At 38.0% G+C, this 27007-nt stretch overlaps 1 protein-coding gene across 6 annotated transcripts in view; it reads left to right on the forward strand.

Annotated features, from left to right (window-relative positions):
- Positions 1–27007, forward strand: part of THADA (THADA armadillo repeat containing) — a 168671-nt gene that overhangs the window by 62310 nt on the left and 79354 nt on the right. For 5 of the 6 annotated variants that reach the window (XM_075496299.1, XM_075496302.1, XM_075496301.1 and 2 more), the window contains exon 29: positions 13280–13448. The exons of the other annotated variant lie outside the window; for it this stretch is intronic. In XM_075496299.1, the coding sequence (XP_075352414.1) occupies positions 13280–13448 (169 nt within the window). The remainder of the gene's footprint in view (positions 1–13279; positions 13449–27007) is intronic. 6 annotated transcript variants of the gene reach the window in all.

The following is a 27007-nucleotide window of genomic DNA, read 5'->3' on the forward strand; positions in this document are numbered from 1 at the left end:
AAGTAAGCACTTAGAGAGGATCAAAGAGAAGGCCTGGTGCCAAAGGCCCTATGCATCAAGATGTTAAATTGTGTATATTAACTGTTCCTTTGAATTGCTCAATGTAGTCTTGTATTATATAACATCTTTGTATACGTATAATTACATGGTAGCCCAATGCAATTATAACACTTAATTGCCATATTTTTACAGTGAGATTTTTGCATTTCTATTGCTGTACCACTGTCAAGGAAAGATACTGCTTATGCGGCAGGGAGAGAGGAAGGGTGAATATAACCCATAACTGATCTCCAGACTCTTTCCAGGGCTCAACCCACAATGAAGTGGCATTCATTTGTTGCTCTGAGAGGATGAACAGAATACTTACTGTGTTTACAGGCAAATGAGCAGTTCTCTGAACAAAATTGGATTTAGCAGGAAGAATTCAAATTGGGCTTTTGAAGAGTTTCACTTAAGCCCGAGTGGAATTTTCCATCTAGTGGGAGTAGAGCTGTGGTTGCTCTGACCGTGCTGAGATGAATTGCACAATATGAGTAGGATTAAATGCTGCAAGGACAAATCTCAATCTCCATGCACATACTTGTTACTCCCTGTTGAACTAGGGCATTTGATTACCTATCTGCAATTCTATTAAGAATTTTTTTTCTCCCCTTCCCCCTTGCTGATGTTTTATTTGGAAGGGAACAGTTTGAATCACAACTTATTACCTCACTTTTTTTTTTTAAGAGCTAAGATAGGTCTGCTTTAATGGTTACTTTCTAAGATGAAGGAATGTACAGAATGTTTTTGATTAACAAGGGAGGTAATTGGGAGGTAATGTTTTAAGTATGAAACAAAAACATAACCTCCCTTTTGCCTCCCCCTCCCCCTTTCAAAGACCTGTAATCTCTTCAGAATGATCTAAATTTGAGTTACCTTATGTCCTCTCATACCATGGCATTGACAGAGTGTTTGTTTAGTGTTAAATGTTCTGGGCCGAATGCTCGGAAGGAGTAAAACGGGTATTGCTATATTGACTTGGATACTTTTCACTAATTGAAGTGTAGTCCTATTTAGGAGTGTGACTTTTTGATTAAATATTTTTTTTTTTTACTTTTTAAGAAGTTTAAAAAAAAAAAAAGCTTTAAAATGTCAAACAATATAAGGTTTTTTAAAACTCTTTGGGTGTATGTGCCTTGTCTTTCAGTTGACAAAACTGGTTTTAATTCTTAGTGAAATTTCGCCTTTAAAACTTTGTCAGATAGACAGATTTCAAAGCAGTGTTGCTTCTAGATACGTTATGTTGCAAGTCATTGAAGAAACTCACTGTCTGAGGACAATTTAAATAGAAATATGAATATCTTTCCATGAAATTAACACAGTTATGAAATAGACACTAGTTTCTTGTGCAGAATTTTGTAACTTGCATCTTTCCGTAAAACGGAGGAGCTAAATTCCAAAATCCCCTGATGCTGTTTTTAGTTGGGGACCAGGGTAGGTGGCAGTGGGAAGCACTGGATCTTTACAGCTGTTCTCTTCCCCCTCCTGCCCCCCTCCATCCACAACCCCAAACTGATACGGTGCTATTTTGTTTTTGCACTTGAGTGAGCTTGTCATTAATATACAGGATAATTACTGTGACTGTTAATGACAGACACTAAGATGCAAGGAAAACAAAATTGTGTGTGGCGAGGAAAAATTTTCTGTAGGGTGAAGTGTTGTCAGCTGCCCTGTTACTGTAAGTCATTCCTAAAAGAGCACTTAGAGAAGGAGAGGGGAAGTGTACATCAGCTGTGAGCAAACTGGCAGCTCAAATGCTATCGTAGTAGCTGTGATAGGAAAGCTCAAATAAATCTGGTACTTAAGTGGGCTGGATGCATCTGCTAGAGGGTATGTGGATTTACATTGATCTAGTTATCTCCTGTCTTGGAAAGGCAGAGGAAACAACTGAAGGTGGTATGATGTTTTTTATTGGTACACTTTTTCTTGGAAGTTACTGCTTTCATAGCTTGCTTGTTAGAATGGGCTCTGTGAAACCTCCTAATAGGCTGCTGGCAAAGTCAGCTCGGTAAATTTCTTAAAAATCACTTGGCTGAGGCGGTGTGAGGTGTCAGGAGTGCCCCCCGTGATGCCTTTCCCACAGCAGTGCTGCAGCTCTGGTGATGCCCACCCGCTGCGCAGGAGCCGTCCACAAGCACCGGCCCGGTGTCCCAGCAGAGTCCTGTGAATCGCGTCCTTGCACAGCACTGTGGGGCCTGCCGTCCTGCTGTGCCGGTTGCCTGTGGGGCCAGGATGAGTTCCTTCACTAAACTTTGTTTTCTTGGGCTTTTTGAAGGGGTTAGATCAGACTCTTTAACTCCAAAGATCTGCTGCCCTAGGGATTTGGCAGACTCTTTTTGTATGTGTTACGTGACTCTCACCTTCTTACGTTTCTTAACAGAGAATTACATTTGTGAGTCTGTCCCTCTGCAAGAAGTGATACAGACTGTTGGCCCCAGTTTCTTTCAATCTTGGGAGTAAAAGCAAAAAAAAAAATCCTAGGGGCCATGATTCCACATGAGTCTTTAGTCCACACGTGTAATGCGGTACTCTTGGTTTTGTTCAGTGAGTACATACACTAAGTTTTGTTGACTTCTAGTTAAATCGTTTTTGAATCTTAACAGATGCCAATCCAGACTAATATGCAGGTTTCAGAAGATTTTTCTTAAAACTTAAAAGCAAAATACGGGTTTCTGTTATAAAAGGTTAGACTCCTTCAGTGAAGTCTGAGAGAGTCAGTGTATAATGTATAGATTCCATAAATTGTTCTGTATAAAATGCTATTCAGAGATTAATTATTGTCAGATACCAACAAGCTTAGAAAGCTATTTTAAAAATGATGTTACTCAAAATACAAATTTCTAATAGAAATACAAACTTTAATTTTAATCTTATAATTAATTCTGTTTTGCAGCTTTTATTGGCCAAAGTGAATCACAGTCTATCTTTAAAAATATTTGCTGGAAATTTAAAAATAGACCTTCAGTTGCACTTTGCTTGAACCTAGTACAAAGGACTAATTGTTTTCAATAGTTTTCTGATTAGTAAAATGTTTAATATCTTTCCTATGTAATGAAGTAATCTCATGGTGTTGCATAATACTGTATCCCCCAAATATGGTTTTCAATTGCTAGATATACTTAATGCATTTATGTTATTGTGCTGTCTTTTGGCATTGACTGATTTATCTCTGGTTCTTTGATGCTTTCCTACTAAGATGCAAAATGTCATTCTGATGCAGCTTTGCCTGTTTTTTTTCCTTGCCCCTTTCTTTTTCCACTCATGTTCACAGATTCCTTGCATATTCCTTTGTCTTCATTGCTCAGTTTACTTCAGTACAGATAAGGGGGAAATACTATTGCCATAGTTCACATGTTGCTTTTGAACAACAAATCCAATTAGGTAAAGATGCGTACGTAAAATTATGATCTTATTGTAACCTGTGTATACTAATGTTGCAAATCATTGAGTTCTGTGTTTTAGACAGTTTGAAAAACATGTATTAAATAAGTGAGATTGATCCAGGTTTATTTTAGCTTCTTAGGAAGTGGAGCACCTGACCATGAATTCTGGGGCTCTAGGAGTCACAGTTCTGTCTTACTATTTTATAAATAAATCTGTGAGAGCTTGCTTCTTAAGGAAACATGTTAAGGAAAAAGACTCAAGTATAGTAGTATTAATATTCTAGAAGGTGGTGTGAATTGAAATATTCACTGACCAATAATGTTACTCGCACGTGGTTGCTCTTTCAAAAAAGTTAATCTTTGACCTATGCCTGTTAATTTTACTGCTCTGTGTTGTGTTTAATTATGTTAAATTATATCTAGTCTATCAGGTGCCTGGTCCTGTTCTATTGTAGCCCTGTGACAAAGCTTGTATAGGCTTCATGGGAACTGGGTTGGGGTAAGATGGAGTAATAAAGAAACAAAATTCAAATGTGAAATCAAAAGTGTCTGTGAGACTTTGAAAGAGGTTTAAAACCTTAAGCTGAATAAAGAGCACAAGAGACGGGGGAGTGAGGGAGTTCTGATAAGATATCTTCAGTTTGTTTGGGAAGAGCTTGATTGAAGTCATTCATGTATACCTTGTTAAAATTGCTGTTTATATAAGTGTTTAAATGCAGTTTCCCTGATTTTTGTTTTGTTTCACACATGTACAATTGCATATGTGGGTTTAGTACATCATCCTGTGTCTGACTTGAAAGCAGCCATCTGACTTTCTGTAGGCTAAACACTGGTATCCTTTGGTAAGTGGCCAAAGAAGATAGCTGAATAGTTGTGTTAAGTGGGCTTCCTCTGCTTTCTCCTCTTTTTTCCTTTATTTTAGTGTGGCATGGCACCAGGAGAAGAGTTAGTGTTAAAACTTGCCCATTTTCAACTGTCATTTCTGTAAGACTGGGAATCTTATCAGGGGTCTGATAAGCAAAGAGCTTTGGTGGGAATGCCTTTTCATATTAGATGGAAAGAACTACATGTGTTTGTTGCAGCATTGTTGTATTAAAATAGCTGCTCTTCATTACAGTTGTTTGTAAAAGCATCTCCCTGGGTTTCCATATCACGTGCACACCTTCTCAGTCTTTGGTCTCTGGTTTTTTCCTTTGTCTTGTTTTTTTTTTGTTGTTGTTGTTGTTGTTTTTTTTTGTTTTGTTTCTTCTTCTTAATCTAATGTCTGATCAGTAAAACTGCTTAGTATTATAACTGCAATAATTTATTATTTGGAATCCCTGTGATGCTAGGAGCAGGCTCTGACCGATTGGAATGCCCAGTCCTTGCTGGGGAAGCTCACGGGGCTGACCTGTAGTGGCAATACGAAGACAGATATCCTTTTGATTATAGGCAAGGTTCCCAAAATACATGAGCTGGCATAGGCATTTGGAAAAAGGAGCAACGTACACCCCTAAAACATACATTGTTTTTTAGACTCTTATTGCATTTCGTAGTGTTAAATCTCTTGTTTGACATCTAAGATGGAAGTTTTGCATGGCTGGGGGAGAAGGAGGGAGGAGAATGCATTTCTCCTCTGAGCATAACTCCTCTCTTGTAGAGTTGGGACTGGCTTGGGATTCTTGCATTTCTACTTACGGTGTATTCTCCGTGCAATCCTGATTGCATAGTGATTGGTACTTATCTGTAAAAATATTTATGGTTCACCGTAAATTTTTATTAATAAGAAGGTTTTCAGACTTTTTTTTAGCATTTTTAAATAAGAAATGTTTCTCATTTTTTCCATTTTGATTAAATTCAAATTGTAGTGCTAGAGAAGATTGCAAAGTACTTGATTGGCAGTAAGCTGTTCAAGACCTCCTGATCAACTAAAAATCATTGTACATCTTGTACGTTCTTTGCTGTATTCCTCAGCCTTTTTTCTTAAACTGTGGGCAAATGTTCCTTTCATGTTCATGTGGTGCTGATGGGAAATATTACAACCCCTAGGTATTCATTATTGATTCCTTATTCCAGTTTTACGGTGTTCATCAGTCTGTTTGCTTCTCATTGGCAGATTATCATCTGAAGCTATTTAGGAAATATTCACAAACTGTAGGGGGCTGTCAGATTCATGGGAAATAAAAGGTGATGTCTAGCAGAGAGGCATTCATGAGCCCTGAGAGTAACAGTATCTTTCTCCAGTATTGCAGACTCCTGAAGAGGGCCACTGGCTGGGATCCTAGGTTAAAATTTGGTGTATACTACTTCTTATTTGAAACATGGTCCAGTAAAAAATACGATGGGGTGCTCAACTGTCAATAGGTGATTGGTGAAGTAATTGTATTATTCATTTACATACTTAAAATTAGCCAGTCAGTAAGTACTTTGCTGGTCAAGATAAGTAGCCAAATAGTACGGCTTTTTGGCAACAGGTTAGCTACTTTGGGTGGTACAGCTGAAAGGAAAGTGTCTTTGAGAACCCAGATCCTTTGGTTGTTTTCATGGGTCTGGTAATAAGTTTTGAAAATTGTTCTTGTTGCATTCTTGTTGACAATCAGCTGAAGCTTTCAAAATAATCACAAGGTGCTGAGACTTAATTTATGCATTCAACTTCCCTTTCATAGAGTTCAAAATAATGATACAGTTGCTAAGTTTGTCTACACTCTTTGTTGTGTTTTTTCCTAACTGTTTTGGTAGTAAGTGGTGTGTGGTTTTTTCCATTATTCTGCAGTTATGAAACATCATAGTAACTTTTCACAAATTAACAAAGTAGAAATATGGTTGTGAATGAAAAGTTTTCTTTTACATGACCTTGAGTAAAGAGCAGGTTTTTTTCTCTAGAATGCTGTGAACCAAAAAATGATGAAAGGAGGCTCTAACCTCATGTGACTTCAACAAATAGTTAACTAAACCTGGAGGTTAGCTACATGGAGATATTATTTGAGATTTCTTGATGGGAATGCAAGAAAAGAGATGCCATTTAAATTGTCAGCATGTTCTATAGCACATCTCCATTTGAAGAGAACATATTTCTGTTGATCTAAAGTTTACACACAGTATTAGTAACAGTTTTCATAGGCTTACATGTTAGAGATCTTAGTTTGTTGGCTGGCTGAACCACAACAATTCAAGTTTCTATTGTTGATTCAGCTTGGTATCACTTGGCCACTTTTTATAATAACCTAGGTCTTGGTGACAAGAAGAGAGAAATGTCTGTAATTTCTTCCTAGAAAGCCCTTGGAAACATATGGAGAAACAACTCCTGGCATAGCTTGTGGACAGCTTTCACAAATAAAAGTCTGTGTACTTTGCCTACATAGTTCCTGCAGTATTTACAGCTACTTGATTCATTAAGTGCTTGTGTGGAAAACAGTGCCCTTACAAAAACATAAGGTTTTATCTTAATTGCCCAAGTTGGAAGAATAAAACACTTAACACAATGCATAAAGAGACTAGAAATTTGGGCAACCATTAACTTCACTTTAAAGGAAATAGATAAGAACTTGGAGTTTTAGTACTGCATAATTAACCTGAAATTAAACTTGATCTGTTTCTGTCCATGGTTGTGTTCAAACATTTTCTGGACTACATTCATGTGTTGATTGTAGATCTAAAACCTCCGCTTTGTAATGTTTTTCTACTTGTCAGGTAAATATTGAGACGCTATATCAAAACTCAGATTATTCTGGGTTTTTTTTGGTTCTTAATTTCAGATTAAAGAACAAAAAAATTGTCTTCAGGCCAATTACAATCCAGGTTTCCACAGTAAAATAAGTTTTAAAAATTAAATGCTTTGGATACTTTAATTGCTAAGGAACATGGAAATCTAATGAAATGGAAAACAGTTGTGTTTCCTTAAAAGAAAAACACAAAACAAGCAAATCAATAAATGAAGAAAAGAAACTTTAGGTACATGTATAGCAAATTATTGTTCATATTCCAGGAAGCCTTACTGTCACAGTAATGAAAGGGTACTGTCCCGCTGATTGCTGATTTGTCCCCACTATGGAAGTCCAAGTTATGTTAATTGTGTGAAAGCATGAGTGTATTTTTCTTTAATGCTATTTTTGGACCTGCCTTTGCTTGGAAACCTGTAATAGTGCATTTGAAAGTTGCTAAATTTAATCTTTCAGGAGAGAACTTGAAGGGGAAAAAAAGAACTAGTATATAATCATGATGAATTTTTTTCTAAAAAAATTTTTTTTTTTTAGTTATTTCACTTGATACAGACAGTACAATACTCTTGAATCTTAATAACCAAACTCTTTCTAATAGGAACTGAATCTGTTGCTAAATACTTTTCTCTGTGATCCCCATCCACATTTTCCCCTAATGTAATTTCATGTTTTAGTTCTTGCTTTAGAGCTGATAACATGACTTGAACTATATAGCTGCATGGTGGAGGAAAGAGAAAACCTCTTTCTCATACAACTTACTGTGTCTATATAGAATTAGACAGAAGCCGTATTACAATTTTTTCTTTCCAGTGCATTTGTTAGGACCTTGTAGCATAACTAGCGCCAGGGTTTAAAGGATACCATCTATTTGATTTTTTAATTTATTAATTTATTTTAATAAGTTTTATCTTTTAAAAACCCTAGAGGCTGTTAAAATGCTTTAACTAGCAGGCAGAGTTGGTTAGTTTGAATTGCAAGTGTGCCTTTCCTGCCCCATGCTGCCCTCTTCTCCCAAACTCTTTTTGTGAGGGTGGTAGGATACTTGGTTTGACTTACAAGATCAGAGGCCCCTTCTGCAGAATGTTCCCTTCCTCGTTGTTCAGCCTCATCTCCTGTTGTTTCAGTTCTGTTTTCATGGCTGCTGTTCCCGATTCCCTCTTCCAACATTTTGTGAAGGCAATGGATGTTAATGTATTTCAGCTGAAAATGAAATTGTGATGCTGCGATACTGTCTATAGGACTGCAGGAACTGTATCGTTAATAAGCAGTGACATAATTAGTAATGCACAGATTGCTGTGACAACATCCAGTAAGCCTGAAAATAGGTGTTTTTCTCCTTGTTAATCCTTCTTCTAACAACTGTAGGTATTACTTAATATAATGGACATATTTTCAGCTGCAGGTGTGATTTTTCCAATTAATTCTACTCATTTGTTTCTGTGACCTTCATAAAAATCCTTATTTGGTTTGTTAATTTGGGTAATATAAGGTCTGTTGAGGGGGAGTAATAAGAAAGGGAGAAAAATAAGCACATAGGAAACACCTGCAGTTCTTTGTTTTTTAAAAAAAAAAATTAAGATATTTTTATTTACAGCTAGTGTTCTGTTGTTTGTAGCCAGAGTAATAATTTAGATACTTTGATGTGTGCAGAGGAGTATGGAATCTTTGTGCCTTATGAGAGCTGGTCATAAATTATGTCAGTTAGGAGGGTTGTTAAGGATCTAAGTGTTAAAGCTGGAACGGAGCAGTGGAAATGCATTGAATCTACAGTTACACAAAGTGAAACCTTCTCAGATTTATTGACTTTTTGTTCTTGATCATGGACCGTTTGAAGTAAACATGTTTACATCCAATACCTCGTGCACCTAGATAAACAGTACTGTGTTCAGTGTGGAATACTACTTCAACAGTTGTTAATAGCCCTCAGGATTTAATAGAAGTGTATCACATGAGGATTTTGCAAGTTTCGTTGCTTGTTGCTACCTTGAGATGTAATAAAATTGGGTTGGCATGCTGTGTGTGCATTGACAACATGCTGTGTGTGCAAATATGACAACATTTTAGATATTTCTTAGGTTTTAAAGTCTATTTATACGTGATCTGCATGTAAAGAAAGTGTCACATACTGAAAACACTTCCCTCCGCCCCACCAAGTATTTTTCAAATCAAAGAAAATGAAACAGTTTTAAATACAGGTTTGCACACACATACATCCTGCCCTAATGGATGCAAGGCTCCATTGCTCGTACTTGCCTGCAGAGAAGATGAGAAGAGGCAGCCTGCGACAGATTTTAGTCATGTTGTTGGCAGGTGAAGCTTAGAGTCTGGCTGGTGAAGTGGCCAAGGTTGGAGGTCCTGTTCCTTTCTGCCAATGTCCTGGCAAGGCACCTGCCACCACATAAGTGAAGCTAATCTCAGGGATGACAGTGTGTTAAACTGCTGCAGGAGGAGTAACCGGAATAGTTTAATAGCCTTAAAATATTTCTTTCCTTAAGCTGCTAGGTTTTGCTGCAGGTACAAATGAGTTAGTGATTACTGTAATTGTGTAATGATTTTTCTTGATAGGGCTTGTGGGATTGCTTCCCATAGTTGTTGCTAAATCCTAGATAGAATAAACATTTAAGAATACAGGTGGTGGACTCTGTTAAGGTGTATAGTTGATCTTGGAGGCTGGTATAACAATAAACAAAAAATTGCTACATCGGGTTAGATTGTTGTTTTGTGTTACTCAGTTGTTTTATTTGCATTCACTCTTTCTCTCACTTTTTGAGTTGATTCCGATTAGTTTTATTTACAGGTAAGGGATTATATCTAAGTGGGATCCAGAAAAATCAAAACTGCCTGTTCTTCATCTAGGGTGCTGTTACAGGTTATGGAAAAAGTAGTGTATATTTTGAGATTCTTCTGGCAAACTTCTTGCGTGATTCAGGAATGAAGCCAAGTGCCTTCAAAACATGAGACATGTACACATAAGTGCCTTCAGGGTATGCAAAAGTTCAGGGATAGGTCACTAGTGGTGACTCGGCATGGTATCTTTCATGTGTATGTGAAAGGAGGAGTGTTTTTGAAATGTTATCAGTACTGTTTCTTGTGGGGGGGGACGACGACGGACACACGACCAATTTTCTTGGAGTATTAGGAGATTTAAAAAAATAAACAAAATTTAAAAAGAAAGGAGAAGAACCAGTAGGAATGTGAACCCCTCTCAGATTTGGGAAGCTATTTGCCAATGTGAAATACCTTCCTTGTGTTCCCATATGTGTTCCTATAAAGCAGATTGTTCTTAAACTTTGTGGTGCTTTTGTTCGTTAGTAATGACTTCATAGGAGTGCTCTTACAAGGGTTTCCACTAAGATGTCAGTTCCTGCGACTACACGGCACCCTATGTAGCAATCTGTAGTGTGAGAAGTTTGCATTAATGTACAGCAGGTGTGTAGTACCGTGGCAGGTTGGTGGCTGGGTTGCCCTTTGGGCAAGTAGTAGCTGTGGGTTTGCTTTTCCCTCAGGTGCAGAAAGCTGCAGAACCGGGTCCCCTGCGTCCTGGGTGAGTTCTCCACCCGCTGGGCACCTGTGTGTTTGCTTGGGGGAGGAGGAGGAGGAGGAGGTTATTGCCTCCTGATTTAGGATCCTCAAAGTGCAAAACAGAACCTAATTTGAGGGTCTCAGGCTGCTCTGTGGGGTAACACTCGGCTGCCGAGGTTCTTATAGAGAACAACAATTTGGGGCATGAGAAGAGGTGAAGATTAGACTTGTCTGTAGTTTTGCAAATTGCACTTTTGCCTTATATGCATTCAGCATAAATGCTGAGGTGGCAGTCTCTGTTGTGGACCCAGACTTTAGGCAGTTGAGACAATTTTGCCTGTAATATGAAATTTTCTCCTTTCTAAATACAGAGCAGTCACTTCTATTTCCATAATATATTTGATAAAATAACAGCATGGAACAAAATTTGATATGTAAAATACTGTATCTCCATATATGTATGTGCATGTGTTACAAGTCTTTAATGTCAGTTTTTACAAGACAACAAAGTTAAAGTCAGGTTATCTAAAAATTGTTCTCAACTCCATTTTTTTATTACTAGGAAAAAACCCACAGAATTCCATTCTAATTCATTGTGTCGTGTTTGAGGAGAAAACCCCCTCTGAAGCATGTAGTGTTGGAAAGTACGCTTGCACAAGTTAGAGGAAACCCTGGCATTTTACCCATTTTCCACTCTTCCTTCTGAAGACAAGTCAGATTCCTTGGGATTTGCAAAAGGTCATGAACAAAATAAAGAACATTCTTGAGTATACAGTTATAGCTAATTAAAAACTAGACATTCATTACAGTATCAGTGTTGCATGTGTTTGGAAAGATCATCTGCATGTGAGAATCTCTTGGTTAAGAAAACATGGTTTAGCAGAAATAAAGGAATGGTTTCAGACCAATCACTTCTCAGGTTTAAGTTTACTGTGCAGTAGAATTAAAATGTTTTTGTTTAAAAAATTGAAGGTTTTTATTAAGAGCTAAGCTGACTTTCTTCTTTCACCTTATCAATACAGAGTTAAAGCTTTTCCATATGGAAGAGCCTCCAGTTGCGACTGCTCTGCTTTTGTATCCTGTTGTTGAAGGACAGCCAGTCTTTGAAAAGGAAATGCAAAGATAATCTTTCTAAAAATCATTCCCTACAAGGGAAGACATGGGGTGGTGGAGGATGGAACATGCTGCCATACTGCAAGGATGAAAATTCCCTCAAAAGCCTGTCGTTCAGGGGTAGCATAGCTCTCTACTTCCTCTAAACAAGGTCTGTGTTTTTCAGGCATACCGTGGCCTAACATGACTAAAATGTCAGAACTGTTGCACTATTTCAATTAAGTCTATTTACTGTCTTGTGTTCAAAACCCTATTAATTCAGTTGCTGCTTCAAGATGGAAACTGTTTTCTGTATTTCTTTGATGTGAACTGAAGTAAACAACTACTTTGAGTATTGATTTAAATTTGCTAGAGAGATTTGAAACCTTAGAATACCTTTTAATTCATTTCATATTTTAAATACATAGGCATGACCCTGCAGGGCTTGTTTGGGAGAGCTCAAAAGTGGTTTGCCCATTTTGACAGGGGATAATCTCAACTACATGTGATTTTGTAAGCTGAAAATATGTAAGAAGCAATTCGGGAAAAGGATGAGAGGGTAGGAGGAGGGAAGGACATCTCTCTGGGTTGTCACAATCAGCTGGGAGGTATCAGAGCATAACTTCTGCCATACTGCATTTTACATCACCTAAGCCATTTGGCCATTCATTTCTAAACCTGGGAGTAACTTTCTCAGTTGTCTGAGACTGCGGGTGGCTGAATGGTACCTGCCTTACAAAAACTGACACATGCAAGAATTACTGGCTTTGAAAGACTTAGCCTAACCTACTCTTAGTTGATAAAAGACTTTTATTTGCTTCAACTCAGTATACATGCTACTGAAGTAGTATACAGCTGGTTAATGTGTTAATATAGCTGAATAGTTAATTCATGTATATTCATAAATCTACAGCCAGTTAAACCCTTAATAACATTAAAAGATAAAAAGTGTTTTATATGCAGTCTTGAGTCTTATCAGTTAATTTTTAATAAATAAAAAGTATTTATTTTTGCGATACTAATTATAAACAAGAGAAAATAATTTTCCAATGTGTCTTTTACTTCCTGCCTTCAAATAGGTTCTAAAAACCAGTGGGAGATACGGCCTAAAATTCCAGTAGACACCATGCTGTGTTCTTATGGAAACATCTGATTAAGAACATGGAGTTTAATAGTTTTAAGTCACACTCATGATACATTTGAATATGATTGCTGTATAGTGAGTAACAAACATCAAGAAGGATGAAACAGGACCATATGCTTACCTGCTTCATGGCATAATTGCATCTTTTCTTCTTTTTCTTTTTTTTTTAATTTTATTTTATGTGAACACAGGAACGTCTGAAGGGGAAAAAAGCCTCCAACATGGCTCTAGCATGACTTATGTTTTTAGGCAAATACTCTCTCACTGCTGAGAAGAAAGCCTATACATTTGATTTGTGACAAATGTGTTTTCGTTTTCATTGCATTATCCTTTGTTTTATTTTAGCCACAGCAGTGGGTTGCAGCTGGATGAGAAACAATAGGTATTTCTCCTTTTTCTAGGTGTGGGCACTCTCCTGTGTACCGTTCACGTGAGATGTCAGGTCGGGCCCTTGTTCCATTTGTTATGGTAAATGAAGTACCACATACAGTGCTGTCCTTGCTGAAGGGGCTTCCAGACTCTACCAGTCCTTGCATACGACAAAATAATATTCATGGAACGCTTCTGCAAGTAAGTTTTTGGGGGTTGGTTTTGTTTGTTTGTTGGTTTTGTTTTTTTACTGTGGGGTTTTTGTTGGATTTTTTTGGTCATACTTCACAGCCAGATAACACGCAATGAGTTGTGCTGAACATTCACACGTTGTCAAAACATGTATGAAGACTGCTTTTGAGTTGATTCTATCAGATGATAAATGTGGAATGCACATTTCAACCATCGTTATAAGGCTGTAAGCTGTAAATATCAATGTTTACATTTCATATAATGTTTCATCTCTGGAGATTAAAGTGCTTTGAGAGCAAATATCTTTATCTAAACATATCTACAGAGAGATCTGTGTGACTTGCACAAAATCACAGAGCAAATCTGAGGCAAAGCTGAACTCCAAGCACCGATAGTATTGTAGATACTGAGACTTGCTACTTACCTACATATTTATATGTTACTTCATTTGCTTTTCCTGCTACACCAGCAGCTTCCTGTCAGTTTGCTGTACAAGTTGTGAGAAGCTTTATACTGTATTCTTCTGAAAACATTCTGGAGAACAGCTCGCTATCGGTTTGGAATCAGAAATTTCTTCATTCCCCATATATCATTCCTTTGGTTTATGGCAGTCGGTTCACTGTGTGTGATTTTTAAGCTATCATGGTAATAAGTTACCCATTTTTATTGCCTGTTTTTCACGAGCAACCCTCCAACAAAGCCATATTGTACATGATCAGCTCTGTTAGTCTGCCTTAGTTGGCAAGCTATCTAGGTACGCGTTCCCACTGTAAACTGTGTGGTGGGGTGTGTGTGGTTTTGTTTTGGTTTTTTAGTGTATCTTTTCCAGTATATTATTTCCCTTTAAAATCATGACCTCACAGGAAACCTAGGACAGGGAAATGAGTGAAGACCCTCTAGAGCTGTTACTGTCAGCTTTACCTGTAAAGGGTTTCAGCCAATTGAATCTGGATTTGGATGATTATTGGTTACAGTGAAAGTTGTCCCAGGGTGTGGGATGATCGTGTCCAGTCTTTTCTGCTCTGAAAAGCAGTCCATGCACCTGTATGCATGCAAGTGCTTAGACCTGTGAGCTGCTGCATCTGCGTGGGAAGGAGGAGATTGCCATCATCATATTACCTGTGCAGCCCTGGTGTGTTGCAAAACTCCTGAGCCTCCTGTAGTGTTAGGAAGAGAAGGTTATTCCAACAGGGAGAATTAAGTGCTTTCACAGTCCAAAATTATTATAACCCTGGTCGTGAGTGTATGGACTGGCTGTAGTGTATAAAGCCACTGCCTTCTTTTTAGTGACCTGGAAAAAAAAAAATGGTTGGTTCTGAAAGAGCTCAAAGGATGATCTGGTTTTTAATCCAGTGTTGCTAACATGATCTTACGCATAGGTGTAGGGAATTTTCTTTTCCATACCTGTGAGGCAGGAGATATTCTCAGGGCTTTAACGTGATTTTTCGTCAGTTTTGCACAGCTACTAGGAACTACTACTGCAATTGGTACTGCACCAGGGAGAGACTGGTGCTGTCGGAGTATGACATTCTTCAAAAAAATGTCAGTTGCACCATAACAGTTCAATGATATTTGGTATCTCGCATTTATCTTGGGCTTTGCTTTTATGACTTGTGAATCAAGGTTGCGCAAAGTCTTCATTTCGAAGTCTTAATCAAATTTAGTGTGTGACTGAAATGCTGCACTATCTGTTGCTAGTTAAAAATAACAACACATTCAGAAGTAGTACTGCAGGGTGATAAAGATGTGCAGAAAGGGAGGTGATGGTTTTTGATGTTGTATGTCTAAAACACTAATGCCAGGTAGTTCAGCACGTAGTTAGCATGCACCTCCTGTAAATAGTACAAAGACCAAAGTACTGTGACTTTCAGGGGTTGTTGGATGCATGGTTTCATTTTCTTTTTTATCAATGTAAGACAGGACTTGCAAAGCTGCTGCTGAGGCTCATTGAACTGTAGAAAATTATGTTACGGGACTATTCGTTAAAGCACTGTTTCTCTGAAGGCTTACTTGAAGAGGCAGTGATCTGGCAGTGTTCGAAACTGTTTGCACTGCATTTCCATGACACAGTAGAGAATTTATCCTCCTCTTTGATATAAAACCAAAACAAAAATCCCTACTAAAAAGAGTGAGTCTGTACAACACTCAGTAAAATTTAGATTTTTTTTTTTTTCCAGCAATACAAGGCCAATATGTTATGAAAATGGAATTCAGTGATTTAATTTCATTTGTTCAGTCACATTAGTCAGAAGCTGACTAAGTTCACTGCCTGATTTTTTTTTTTTTTATTTCAGTGTTGATATGCTGTCAAGTCTTGAACAGGAAAGTTGGAATTATTCAGGCTTAAAGCTTATGTGGCAATGCCAAATGTAATGAGTCTTGAAGGTATATTTCAGTTATGTTTCAGAGTTATGTAATCACTTCATCTGTTGCAAGCCAAATGTTAATTTATAGACAGATCATTCAAAAAGAGTTCAGCATGGAGTGCTTGTCCAAACATGCCCTGGTTTTCAAAATTCTGAGATTGAAAATATTTTTTGATAGTGGACGCAAATGTGTTGTGTTTAATTCAGAAAACATGGCTTTTCCTCCTCAGTGTGATAACTGTGGCTCAATTTATGTAGGATTATGAATGTGCATGATGATAAAATAATCTTATGGTTTACATGTTTTACAGAAGAATTCTTTTCAAGAATTATCTAGGAGGAATACTGCTGTTCTGTAACTCCTTCAGAACTGATGATATTCTTCAAGGAGTAATTCTGCATCATAAGTAAATGCATTGACTTGAATAAGACAAAGAAAATCTTTTCTATGCTTAGTGTTTCCTTTATGAATGCAGTTTCTACTTCGCGCCATAATCCAAACTGGCATGGGGGAGAGGGGGAGGCAGCCAAGTTTGTAATCCACAAGAAAATGCAGAAATCTTCTACTGGCCTTCCTGAATGATGAAATATTTCTGGCTGCTTTTGTTTTAAGATGTAGGTGTTTTAGCTGATTAGCTGAAAGGAAGAGCTCGTCCAGAGCTTTATGTAGAGAATTCTGGAAGTGTATCAATTTATAATTAGGGAAGCCTTTACGTTTGTGAAACTTCCTGGCTTTTGGCAGTTGCCAAGGAACTTAAAGCATTTGGGAAGATTGTGAGGTATCCTTATTAGAGGATCAAATGTTTTTTTGACCTTCTGCCTCTTTAGGGTTGGAATTTCTGCAGTATGTATTCCACCTGTTCAGAATAATTAAGAAATTCAGAGTTAAGCTGTAACTAATTGAGAAATGTTTTATTCAATAACCCGTACTTGTGATTAGTAATTTCAACGTATTGGTTTGACTCGTGGTATTTGTAGGCCATGCAGGTAGGGACATGGCCTGCTTTCTCTTTTCACATCTATGTTTTCGTAGAAATGTCTAGTCTTATAGACAACAGTCTTAACTGGGTCTCTTAAAACTACATTAAAGAAGACACTTATGTAAGAGTGTGTTTTGAGTCCTGATGTTTATGAAAGCTTCCAGTCTTCAGTTTGTCTAATTCTATGCAGTTGCAGTAGCCTGAATGTCTTGAGCAAATCACTTGTTAGAGTCAGGAGTTAATCAAAGACCTCCAAACATTAGTAAAGCTCAAGGTTCACTTACATTTATAATTCGTAGAGAGAGATCACATGGCAATGAGCCCGAAGTAGAAAAAGGAATCATGGAGACCTGGTAGTTCTTCAAAGAAACAGTAACTACAGAAGTAGGAATCAACCTGACACAGAATGGATAGAAGTGTAATAACACACCAGCTTGGACAAATTAGGAGTCCTTTACGGAATGCAAAGCAAGAAGAAACATACTGAAGCAAGGGTGTGCAGAGAGGAAATTGGAAAGGCCAGGGCAAAAACTGGCTGTAACTTTCAAGAGATTTCTACAGAAATACTTAGTCTTGAAAATGGAAGCTGTTGATAGGTGATGTCTGAAAGGTATACTTTTCTCCATTAGTTCATTAACACAGTCAAATATTAGCTTAAATACTGGATACTACTTTCTAACGTTAAGGTTGCGTTAATGTTCAGCACTTACAAATAGTGGATCTGCCATCATGTATATGAGATTTTTGCCTGGGCCTGGGAGATGGACAGATGATCACTTGAGATTCCTGCCAATCTCCCCTTTATTTTTTTAACGATTCTTTGATCCTGCCAGTGATTGGGCCATCTTCATGAAGCTATGCAGAATTTTTATTTCCATCAGTCTGTACCTGGTTAATTCTTGTTTGCATAAATTTGTGGGTATAACATTCATAGCTTTTATTGTTGTAGATGGCCTTGCATAAACCATCAAAATTTTGACATAATTACTCGAATTAGTTTTTAAGATTGTTATTGCAAATAAAGGGTTAAATGTTATAAACATGAATTTTAGTTGGATTGGAAATAACTGATTGAAACTTTGAACAGTTTTTATATACAATTTAGATAACCTTTCTGTACACTTACACTTTATACTGAACAGAGTCCAAGAAGGTAAGCTTCTGGACATACTAGGGAAAGAAAGCTTGGGCCTGTGTTATTCCTAACCATGGGCCTTACCAGTAAAGACTGAGATGAAGACGGCATTCAGTACCTCAGCCTTACCTCAGCCAGATTCATCTCCAGGTGGGCTGTAGCCTCCCTGACTGCATCTCTGCACACCTGGACAGTGTCTCTGTTTTCCTCCCAGGTTACCTGTCCCTGCTTCCACCCTCTGTATATTCCTTTTCTATGTTTGAGTTTTGCCACGAGCTCTTTGTTCATCCATCCAAGCCTCCTGGCATGTTTGCCTGACTTCTAGCTTGTTGGGATGGACTGCTCTTGAGCTTGGAGGAAGTGGTCCTTGAATATCAACCAGCTTTCTTGGACCCTGCTCCCTCCAGGGCCTTATCCTACAGGACTCTACCAAGCAGATCCAGGAAGTGACCAAAATCTGCTTTCATGAAGTCCAGGGTTGTGATCTTGCTTTTTGCCCTGCTCCTTCCTCTCAGGATCGTGAACTCCACCATCTCATGGTCACTGCAGCCAAGGCTGCCTTTGACCTTCACATCGTCAACGAGTCATTCCTTGTTTGTGAGTATGAGGTCCGGCAGAGCACCTCTCCTTGTTATCCCCTCTGTTGCTTTTGTCAGGAAATTGTCATCAGTGCTCTCCAGGAGCCCCTTGGATTGCTTATGCTGTGCTGTGTTTGTCCTCCAGCAGGTACCAGGGTGCTTAAAGTCCCCCATGAGGTCTAGGGCCTGAAAATGCAAAGCTGCTTCTAGCTGTCTGTAAAAGGCCTCATCCACTACTTCTTCCTGGTTTGGCGGCCAATAGCAGATACTCACTACAGCGTCACCCATGCTGGTCTGCTCTTTAGTCTGTACCCGTAAGCTCCCAGTTGGCTTATCATCCATCCCCAGGCAGAGCTCCGTGCATTCCAGCCGTTCTCTCACATAGAGGACAACTCCATCTTCTCCTCTTTCCCACCTATCCTTCCTAAAGAGCCTGTATCCCTCCATTGCACCACTCCAAACATGTCAGCTATCCTATCTTGTCTCCATGATCCAAACAAGATCACAGCCCTGTACCTGCACACAGACCGCTTAATTCCTCCAATTCTTCAACCTCTTCCTTTGGGTGCTTTAAAGTAAAGAGAAGTTACAGAGGGACCCTAAGTGTGATTTGCCCAGAAAACAAGGCAGCACTTTTAGTTCATCTGGTTGTAGATTATTTATGATGATTAAAAGAACCTTCCAAATGCATGAACTTTCAGATTGGTTTGCCAAGGAAAGCAGATGTTTGACTTCAGCTTTTGTTTTTATCTTGTGAGAATCAGTTAACATGATTGATGCTGGATTTCAAAGGCTGTGTGATATGCATAGACCTAGAATCTAGTTGTTATTAGTACAGTAGAATAGCAGCAGTATGACTGGAGCTTTCAGTCACAGTTCTGCACTCATTAGTTTCCAGAAATCTCTTTCACATTTGTGCACTGGAAAAATCTGTACTCTAATGAGAGTGTACATACCCTTACATACTGTTCATATTGAGAACAATTCATTGGACAGCTGCAATTAATCATGGAGTAGATGTAATTACTATTAAGGTTTATTTCTTTTTCAGATGAAAGAATCTGCACATCAATTGGGTCATTATCTTGTATGTTATCAGTTTGATCTTCCTCACGTTCACTTTGGCAAGCCTACAATTATGTATTTTTAGAACATATGGGATCAGGTAAATGAAAGTTATTGAAAGAGGCCTTGTGTTTTCATTTAACTTCTCTGTGCCTTGTTTTGGACACTTCTGAAATGTTGAAGGTGCTAACCTACTTCCTAGAGGTCTTGTGTGGATTTATAACTAAACGCTGATAGTGTCTAGTTTGAGACTGGGATAAAGAACAGTACAAAAAGTTTTGCTTCCCTTATCTGTCCTATTCACTATGCAGTCCCTTCTTTTTGGAGAGCATTTTGCATTCTCTTTGGCATCTTTCGGGCACAGATTAGGAGAAAGGAGTATTCAGTGACTTCTCCCTTATTGTTTGCTGCTGTACATAAAGAGAGGGAACTACATGACTTTGTTTAAATGTGCATGCTGCCTCCATTTGCTGCCTACGTCAGGAGAGGGATTGTACTGTCAAAGATAAAGCTTTTTGTAAAAGTTCCCAGCTGCACATATCATTGAGGAACAATTTCTGGCTGGAAGCTGCTTTGTTCATGAAGATTATTTACATTTTTGGTGGTACTTAGTACAAGCAATCAAACAACTGCCTAGAATAAAATGAAAAACCTCTGCTGGCCTATCATGTCCTTGCAGATGGATCCTTCCTGTCGTGATGGGTTTTGGTCACTGCTGTAACTCAGAGTCACAGAAATTCTGCCTGGTCTGCTGTGGTCCCTAGGAAGATTTCTCTCCATTCCCCCGTCTTCTCATCCGAGGTCTGGCTGGTAGCTTCTCTTCTCTTCACTGCAGTCTTCCCACTTATTGCTATTACTTTGTCACTCCTACGGATTTATCCTGAAATTTGTTCCCTGAGCATATGCTAGTGTTTTGCATTGCAAGAGAACAGTATCTCCTTCTACCCAGGGGGTGCACATGACCTGTTCTTAAAGAAATACAAAATATAACTGGCAAGAGACAGATGAAACAGAGAGAATTTGTTATGCTTTGATGCAGGGTTAAAACTTCATGAAGATAAAAATGGAAATTCACTTATTTAATGTTGTTTTGAATGTCATCAATCATCAGTCAGTTACTCTTCACAAATTATTACTCTTAATATTCAAATTTTCTCCACACTTTGAATTTTCCCACAAAGTTCTGTAGTTTCAATGCAGTAAATTGGTATTATAGCAGTAGGCTGGTTCAAAGAAGTGTTTTGCAGTTTGGGGGGGGTGTTTGTTTGGTTTGGGGTTTTTTTTATGTTCACTAATTCAGACAGTTCTGTTTGGCATATGAATGCGAAGTCTTGTGCAAGGAATGTTGGTTTGAGATTTTGAACGCTTTTTTGTTTTGCTTTTGAAACCAGCATCACTGTTGCATCTCTCTTAAATCTAAAGAACAGACTGAGTCACATCAACTTAGTCAGTTGCATGTGACAAAAATTAGACTTAATAGGAGATAGAGAGCTTTATAACTCTTTACATTAATTAACATTAATTTTAAAGATTAAATTTCCCACTGACTTCAGTGGGACAAGAAATTAGCAGTTACTATTTTTCAGGGAATAGCAGCATCCTATAGAATTAGCCTCATCTTTCTGAAAATACTTTACAATGAAAGAATCTAGAATCCTTGTATTAAAAAATAATAACATGATTCAAAAACCTGCATGGTTGCATGGCAGATTTTTCTGCCATCTGTACAGGGCTTTTATGAAAGTGATTTACTGTTTTTGTTTTTTCTTTGTGGAGTTTATTGAATACCGCAAGATTTGTGCGATGATAGAACTTCGAATTATCTGTATCAACTCTTTTGATATGCTGATGTTTTAAATATTAATGGTGAGCTGGAAGAAGTGATTTAAAGATGGAAGAATTGATTTGAAGGATGGTTGGAGACTTCGTTAAAGCAGCAAGAAAACCAGGACAAGAACATAACCTGAGAATAGCCATACTGGGTCATGCAAAGATTTGTCTGAGCGTACTGCTTCCAGTAAGGACTGATAGCACAGGCCTAGGAAAAAGAGTAAGGCAGACCAAGCAGCTGGAGAAACGTCTGCATGTGCTGTCTTAGCTTAGAGTACTGTTGAGCCAGAGATGTGTGGGCATGACTTTGTTGAAGATAAAAATTGAATACGTAGTTGCACTGATGAAAAGAAGCAGTTCATGATGAAAACATCAATATGTTAGGTAGTTTAATTATACGGAAGAATTGTATTAAGACAGATTGTTGTTGATGAAAGTAGAGCCTGCCTAATGAATGTGGTTACCTTTTTCCTTTCTTTCAGAGGAGGAGGATTTTAGCTTAAGTTGCTGCAAAGGAAGGTCAAGCTTCAGGTATTTGAGATTACGATCACTCTCGTGTTTTATGAGTTTAATACTTGGACACTTAGAGGAATAAAGACAATTTAAATAAATATGAACATTTGAAAATAAAGCAGAGAAGAATGATGCATGAGCTAGCAAGCAATCACGGGACCTTCTTTATTACAGGACTGAATAGGTAATAAAAACCCACAGACTCCAGTGGCTAGGGTGTGAGAATATGACAACAGGAGACAAATTAGGCAAATATATTTTGAAAGTCATTCTTGGATGTTGGTCCTTGTGGCTGAGTGAGAGAGAGAGGTATACTACTCGTTAGCTTGACCTGAAAATCCTTAATGTGAATTACCAGCAGGGGTGAGAGTGACCATATATTTTTCCTGTTTTGTTTTGAAGACAAAGGATCTCTAGGGTCTGAGGGAATGAATGGGGAAGTAGCATGTTGTTTATTTGGCTTTATTCAGTAGCACAGAAACATTGACTCTGCTGAATTACATTTTATTTGGCTTGGCAGTAAAGTTTGAAGTGTAGCAGTTCAACGTTGGCTTATAAAAACTCAATATAGTAAACAAATGTTACATTATCTACAGATCAAAGAAATAAACCTGCTATAATTAAATGTTTTCCAATGAAACTTCCTTCCAGCTGTTTCTTTTCTAAGCTCAGGTTTTAGTGTTCAAGATAAGCCTTACTTTTAAGATTAGTACAAAGCGAAAAGAAATATTGATGTCAAGTTGAAAACATATTCACTTATATGTAGCTGGCAATAACAGAACAGTTGTCTCATTTCTTCATGTTGTAAATCCGTATTAACTGTTACATAGGGGTACACTGATATAAGGAGGCAGTAAGCATTTGGGAACAAGATTTATATTTATGAATGCAACAGAAATGCAACTGAGTTCCAAGAATGGGAGCAGGCAGTCTCTGAAAGAAAATCATTGATGAGATTTTGCCAGAGGTTTTCTTCCAGCTGCTTTTTTTTAAAAACTCATGTGGTACTGCTAATTGTCTGGACAGATCTGCTAGTTGGACATTGCTTTGAAGTTGCTTTAACTGTAATTACTAATGCTCCCAAATATTGTGTTTCTGGCTTCCTAAGACATGTCATTTGTTTTCAAAAGGGCATAAATTTAGACAGCTCTTACAACTCTTATTAGGTCTTTTCATTCAGTTTCTGCATTGTTTTTGAGTTCCTTCCTACAGCAACTAAGGATATGCAGAGATGCTATTGTTGTAAACCTTGTGTTCACATCTTTGAACCTTAAAAAAAAAGTGTGGTTTTAGTTCAGAATAAGCAATATTCATCAATTAGTGAAAACAAGGCTGCTGCTGTTTTTAACTGAGAGGTAACTATAAGGACTACTCTGGGTTGTGCTGGGGAGAGTGTGACAGTTGTCCCCTCTGTAAAGTGGAATGGATGACTTGATGGATGCACTGCCTTCCTCTCTCCCACGCCCTAGATTTTGACACTGACTACTATGGGTATGGCAAGCAGTTGCTATGCAAATGTTTTGGCCTCCCCAATCCAGTGCACCTAGTACCACTCCTTACTGAGCAAAAGCTCCTGCAACCCATGTTGCTAGCAGAGATTGCGGGGTGGCTGTGTGTGCAGCCATTTGAGGTACCCTGCCTGGTGTTCAGTTACAGCCATAAAGCATCAATAGTATTCAGCTAGCTTCTCTCGTTCTGTCTTGGATAAACGTGCAGTGATTGAAAACACTGTATACGAATGTGTTTATATAGAACAATTTTTATTAGGTGTTAGGATTAAACTAGGGAAAGAGAAATAATCCTATAGGTACAGTTTTGACAATAGATAGATTATTTTCTTTTTGGACGATGGAGATATTAGACACAAATAGTGTAGGCACAGTGTTCTACTTTTTACTACTTAGATCTTCCTGAAGATTTGAACTATTTTAGGCACTGGCTGGTTAACTTGATTTAGACCTCCCAGAACAGCAGTTGAACTCTTGTGAATTCTAAATTTTTTCAGTGTTCAGTTCTATGCATGTTTCTTGCACCTGTTTTATATTATGAATCTTTAAATATCCCTCATGATTAGTCAGGAAAGCAATCCTATCACTCTGTCACAGGCAGAGGATGTTTTTACAGTTGGGAAGGGAAAAGTTGAAACTTGTAAAGTGTACTGAAGATACAATATTCTCCTAGGTGGTGCAGTGAATTAATTTAGTACTCCGTGGAGTTCATTTTTCATCTCCAAAAACATGTTTTCAATCCCACCCGCATAGGATTTTTTTTTCTCTTCCTTTTGATCTGGAAACCATGTCTTTAAAACTTTCAGAGCCAAAAAAAAGACAATCCTGGATACACTTCCTGGATATACTTTTAAAAATACCCATCTATGATAAGTTCTGACTGCTTGAGGATGTATAAAAAATATTTATGAACAGTGAGGGCTTTTTACTATGCTCTGTGTTTTCAGTTCAGGCTATAGTGAGAAATGTGGGAAGGTGCCTTCTTTGGTCTTTGGAAGCTTTCTCAGCCTGTTTACAAAGCAGAAGAATACCCTCCATGAAAGGAGGAGAAAGGTGGAAACATTGGCATTTAAAAGAATGCTGGATAGGAGAATAGAATGAAGAGGGACAAGTGGTTTTAAGTGGCTAACTACTCAGTAAAGACTTACCTATACTGAAGGCCAGGATGCAAGAATCTCAAATAGTGGAACAAAAAATTGAAAGGAGGAGAGGAAAAAACCCCTGGAAATCTAAGAAAATGAAACAAAGGAAACACAAAACAAGAATAAGATTCTTTTCCAAGGTGTGAAATCAATTTCAGAGTGTTCATGAGACAAATTAGAATTTTTTTGAATGAATGTAGTGTACTTTTTCCTTCTTCAACCAAGTTTAAAGCATGTAACTTGCTTTACTTTTTTTTTCTGTTTAGATGTCACAGGCATTTCTTGCAGTAGTGTTTTTTACCACTGTTTTTTCTTGGTTTTATTAGTTTAATTATCTTAGGATATCTGCATTTCTGAAGTAGTTATTGTTATGGTGCTAAAATTTTCTAGGAACAGTTTTCACATGGCTGTTTGACTTAAAGTGGTTTTCTTACTCAGGCTCTAAATGACTCTGAATATGAACTGATGAATATGAATATTCTGCATATGAACTCTGGAAATGTGTTCCTCTGTTGCTGTTTATTCATGGACTAGAAGAGAATGGGAAATGGATATCCAGGCTGAGGAAGGATTGTACAGAAATTTGACTGACATAAAGAAGCTACATGGGACGAAGTTTATGTGGGGGCAGGACTAACAAGAAGCAGCTGTGTTATAGTTGCATCTAGTGGTGGAGGGGTTTGGGGGGGGTGTAGGGGTGGTGTCTTACTATAAGGGTCTATCTCTATGTTTTGCTTTTAGGCCAGGGGCTATGTGGGGGGCAATGCTCTATTGAAAGAAAATTTGTTTTCCACTGTCTAGGACAACATGCTCCCAGCTCTGGGACATTGCTGCTAAAACCCTCAATGAGTAATGTGGATTCTGAATTGGTTCATCAGAAATGCAGCTTCCAGTGGAGCTGCAGGCAGCTCTTAGGCTTGAAGTACCCTGTGGAGCCTTCATCAGGTCCTGGAAACAGCCTAGGTGTGGTCTAACTGCAGAAGAGAGCAAGGGGGATGCCAAGAGGGTGACAGGGATGCTTCTAAATTTATCACCTGTGAAGGTCCTTCCTTTTCTCTGCTCCTTCCTTCATAAAAGGTGCCAGTTGTCTCTGGATCATCAGAGTCGCCTTGATGTTTGGGAATGTGGAAACCTCCCACACAGCTTCAAGCAAGCAAAGAATGAATGAGGCTTCTGAAGGCATGATAAGCAGCAGGTGCTTCTATTCTGTCCTCCCTCATTCCTTCTCAGGCTTGCACCTCTGTTATCTCTTCCTGTTTCCCCTGGCACCCTCACTATCAGCTCCCTCCTGCCAGCTCTTGTTTCAGGTGCTTACTCCTCCATATCTCTGTTCTGGACCGCACCCTCTCTGAAAGAGTAGCTGCTGTCCTGGTATATTGTTGCTTACTACAGTAGGGTTATTACCATGCTGTCAGAAGTGCATGTCAAATGTGTCTGTATATTCACTTTTATTCAAAAGTGTACACTTCAGTACGTCTTCACATCGACAATGAAAGTCTTAGTCTGATTTTTGGCAGGAGACCTCTCTGGATTGTAGTAGTTCATTCTGGCCTGTTTTTATTGTGGAAAATAAGCAATGGTTATGAATTTTATTCTCAAATATACACAGGTATTTCCATAGATGCTGAAAAGTCTTTGTGTCAGAATTGGGTGTTGGGAAAGCTTTAAACATTGGAAATCAGATTTGTCCTTTTTTGGTGGAAATGCACCAACAATAAGATTAGAACTTCTGTTTTACTACTAGAAATCACTTAGGAATTCAGCAGTTAAATATTTATGACCTAGATGAAAGATATTGAGCATTTATAGTTCATAGTGAGCTTGACTTCAGTATAGTTGAAGTTTCTTAGCACCTTTTCTTCCTTTCCACAGTCCAAATGCATGTATTTGATTAGCTTTATAATATTAAGTTGCTATTCTTCAAGGAAAAAAATAGTTTAAGGTAGGAAAAGCCAACTTAGAACTTCTCTTGTTCCCTACAAAACACTTTTGTAGCAAACAAAATGTCTACTATGTCCTTGTCTCACATTTGTACATTGCAAGAAATCTTTCATTTATTATTTGTTTTTTGACTGTCTTGTTCCACTGGTGAAACAGACACCACTGACACCAATAATTTTTTTTCAAAGAAAATATAAATGGTTCTATTCCTGAGTGCATATTTGGCTTGTTTCTTTTCATTCCATTGTTTTGGGTTTTTTTTTAATTATTGAATCATTTTGTACCATAAGAAATACCAGCTAGAGCCTTTGCTCTTTGAAATGAAGTAATTGTTGAACCCTGATAGACTCAAGACAAATAAGAAATTTTAAATCATAGTGTCAACATCTTACATGAAACATCCTACATACTTCATGCTTTTTAAGTGATTATGTTAATAAAAAAGTAATTAATACCATCATGGAAACATACACGTGAGCCATGGTGATGATGCTCCTGTCCCATCTAGTG

The sequence above is a fragment of the Mycteria americana genome, chromosome 3 (assembly GCF_035582795.1).
Source record: "Mycteria americana isolate JAX WOST 10 ecotype Jacksonville Zoo and Gardens chromosome 3, USCA_MyAme_1.0, whole genome shotgun sequence".
Taxonomy (NCBI): Eukaryota; Metazoa; Chordata; class Aves; order Ciconiiformes; family Ciconiidae; genus Mycteria; species Mycteria americana.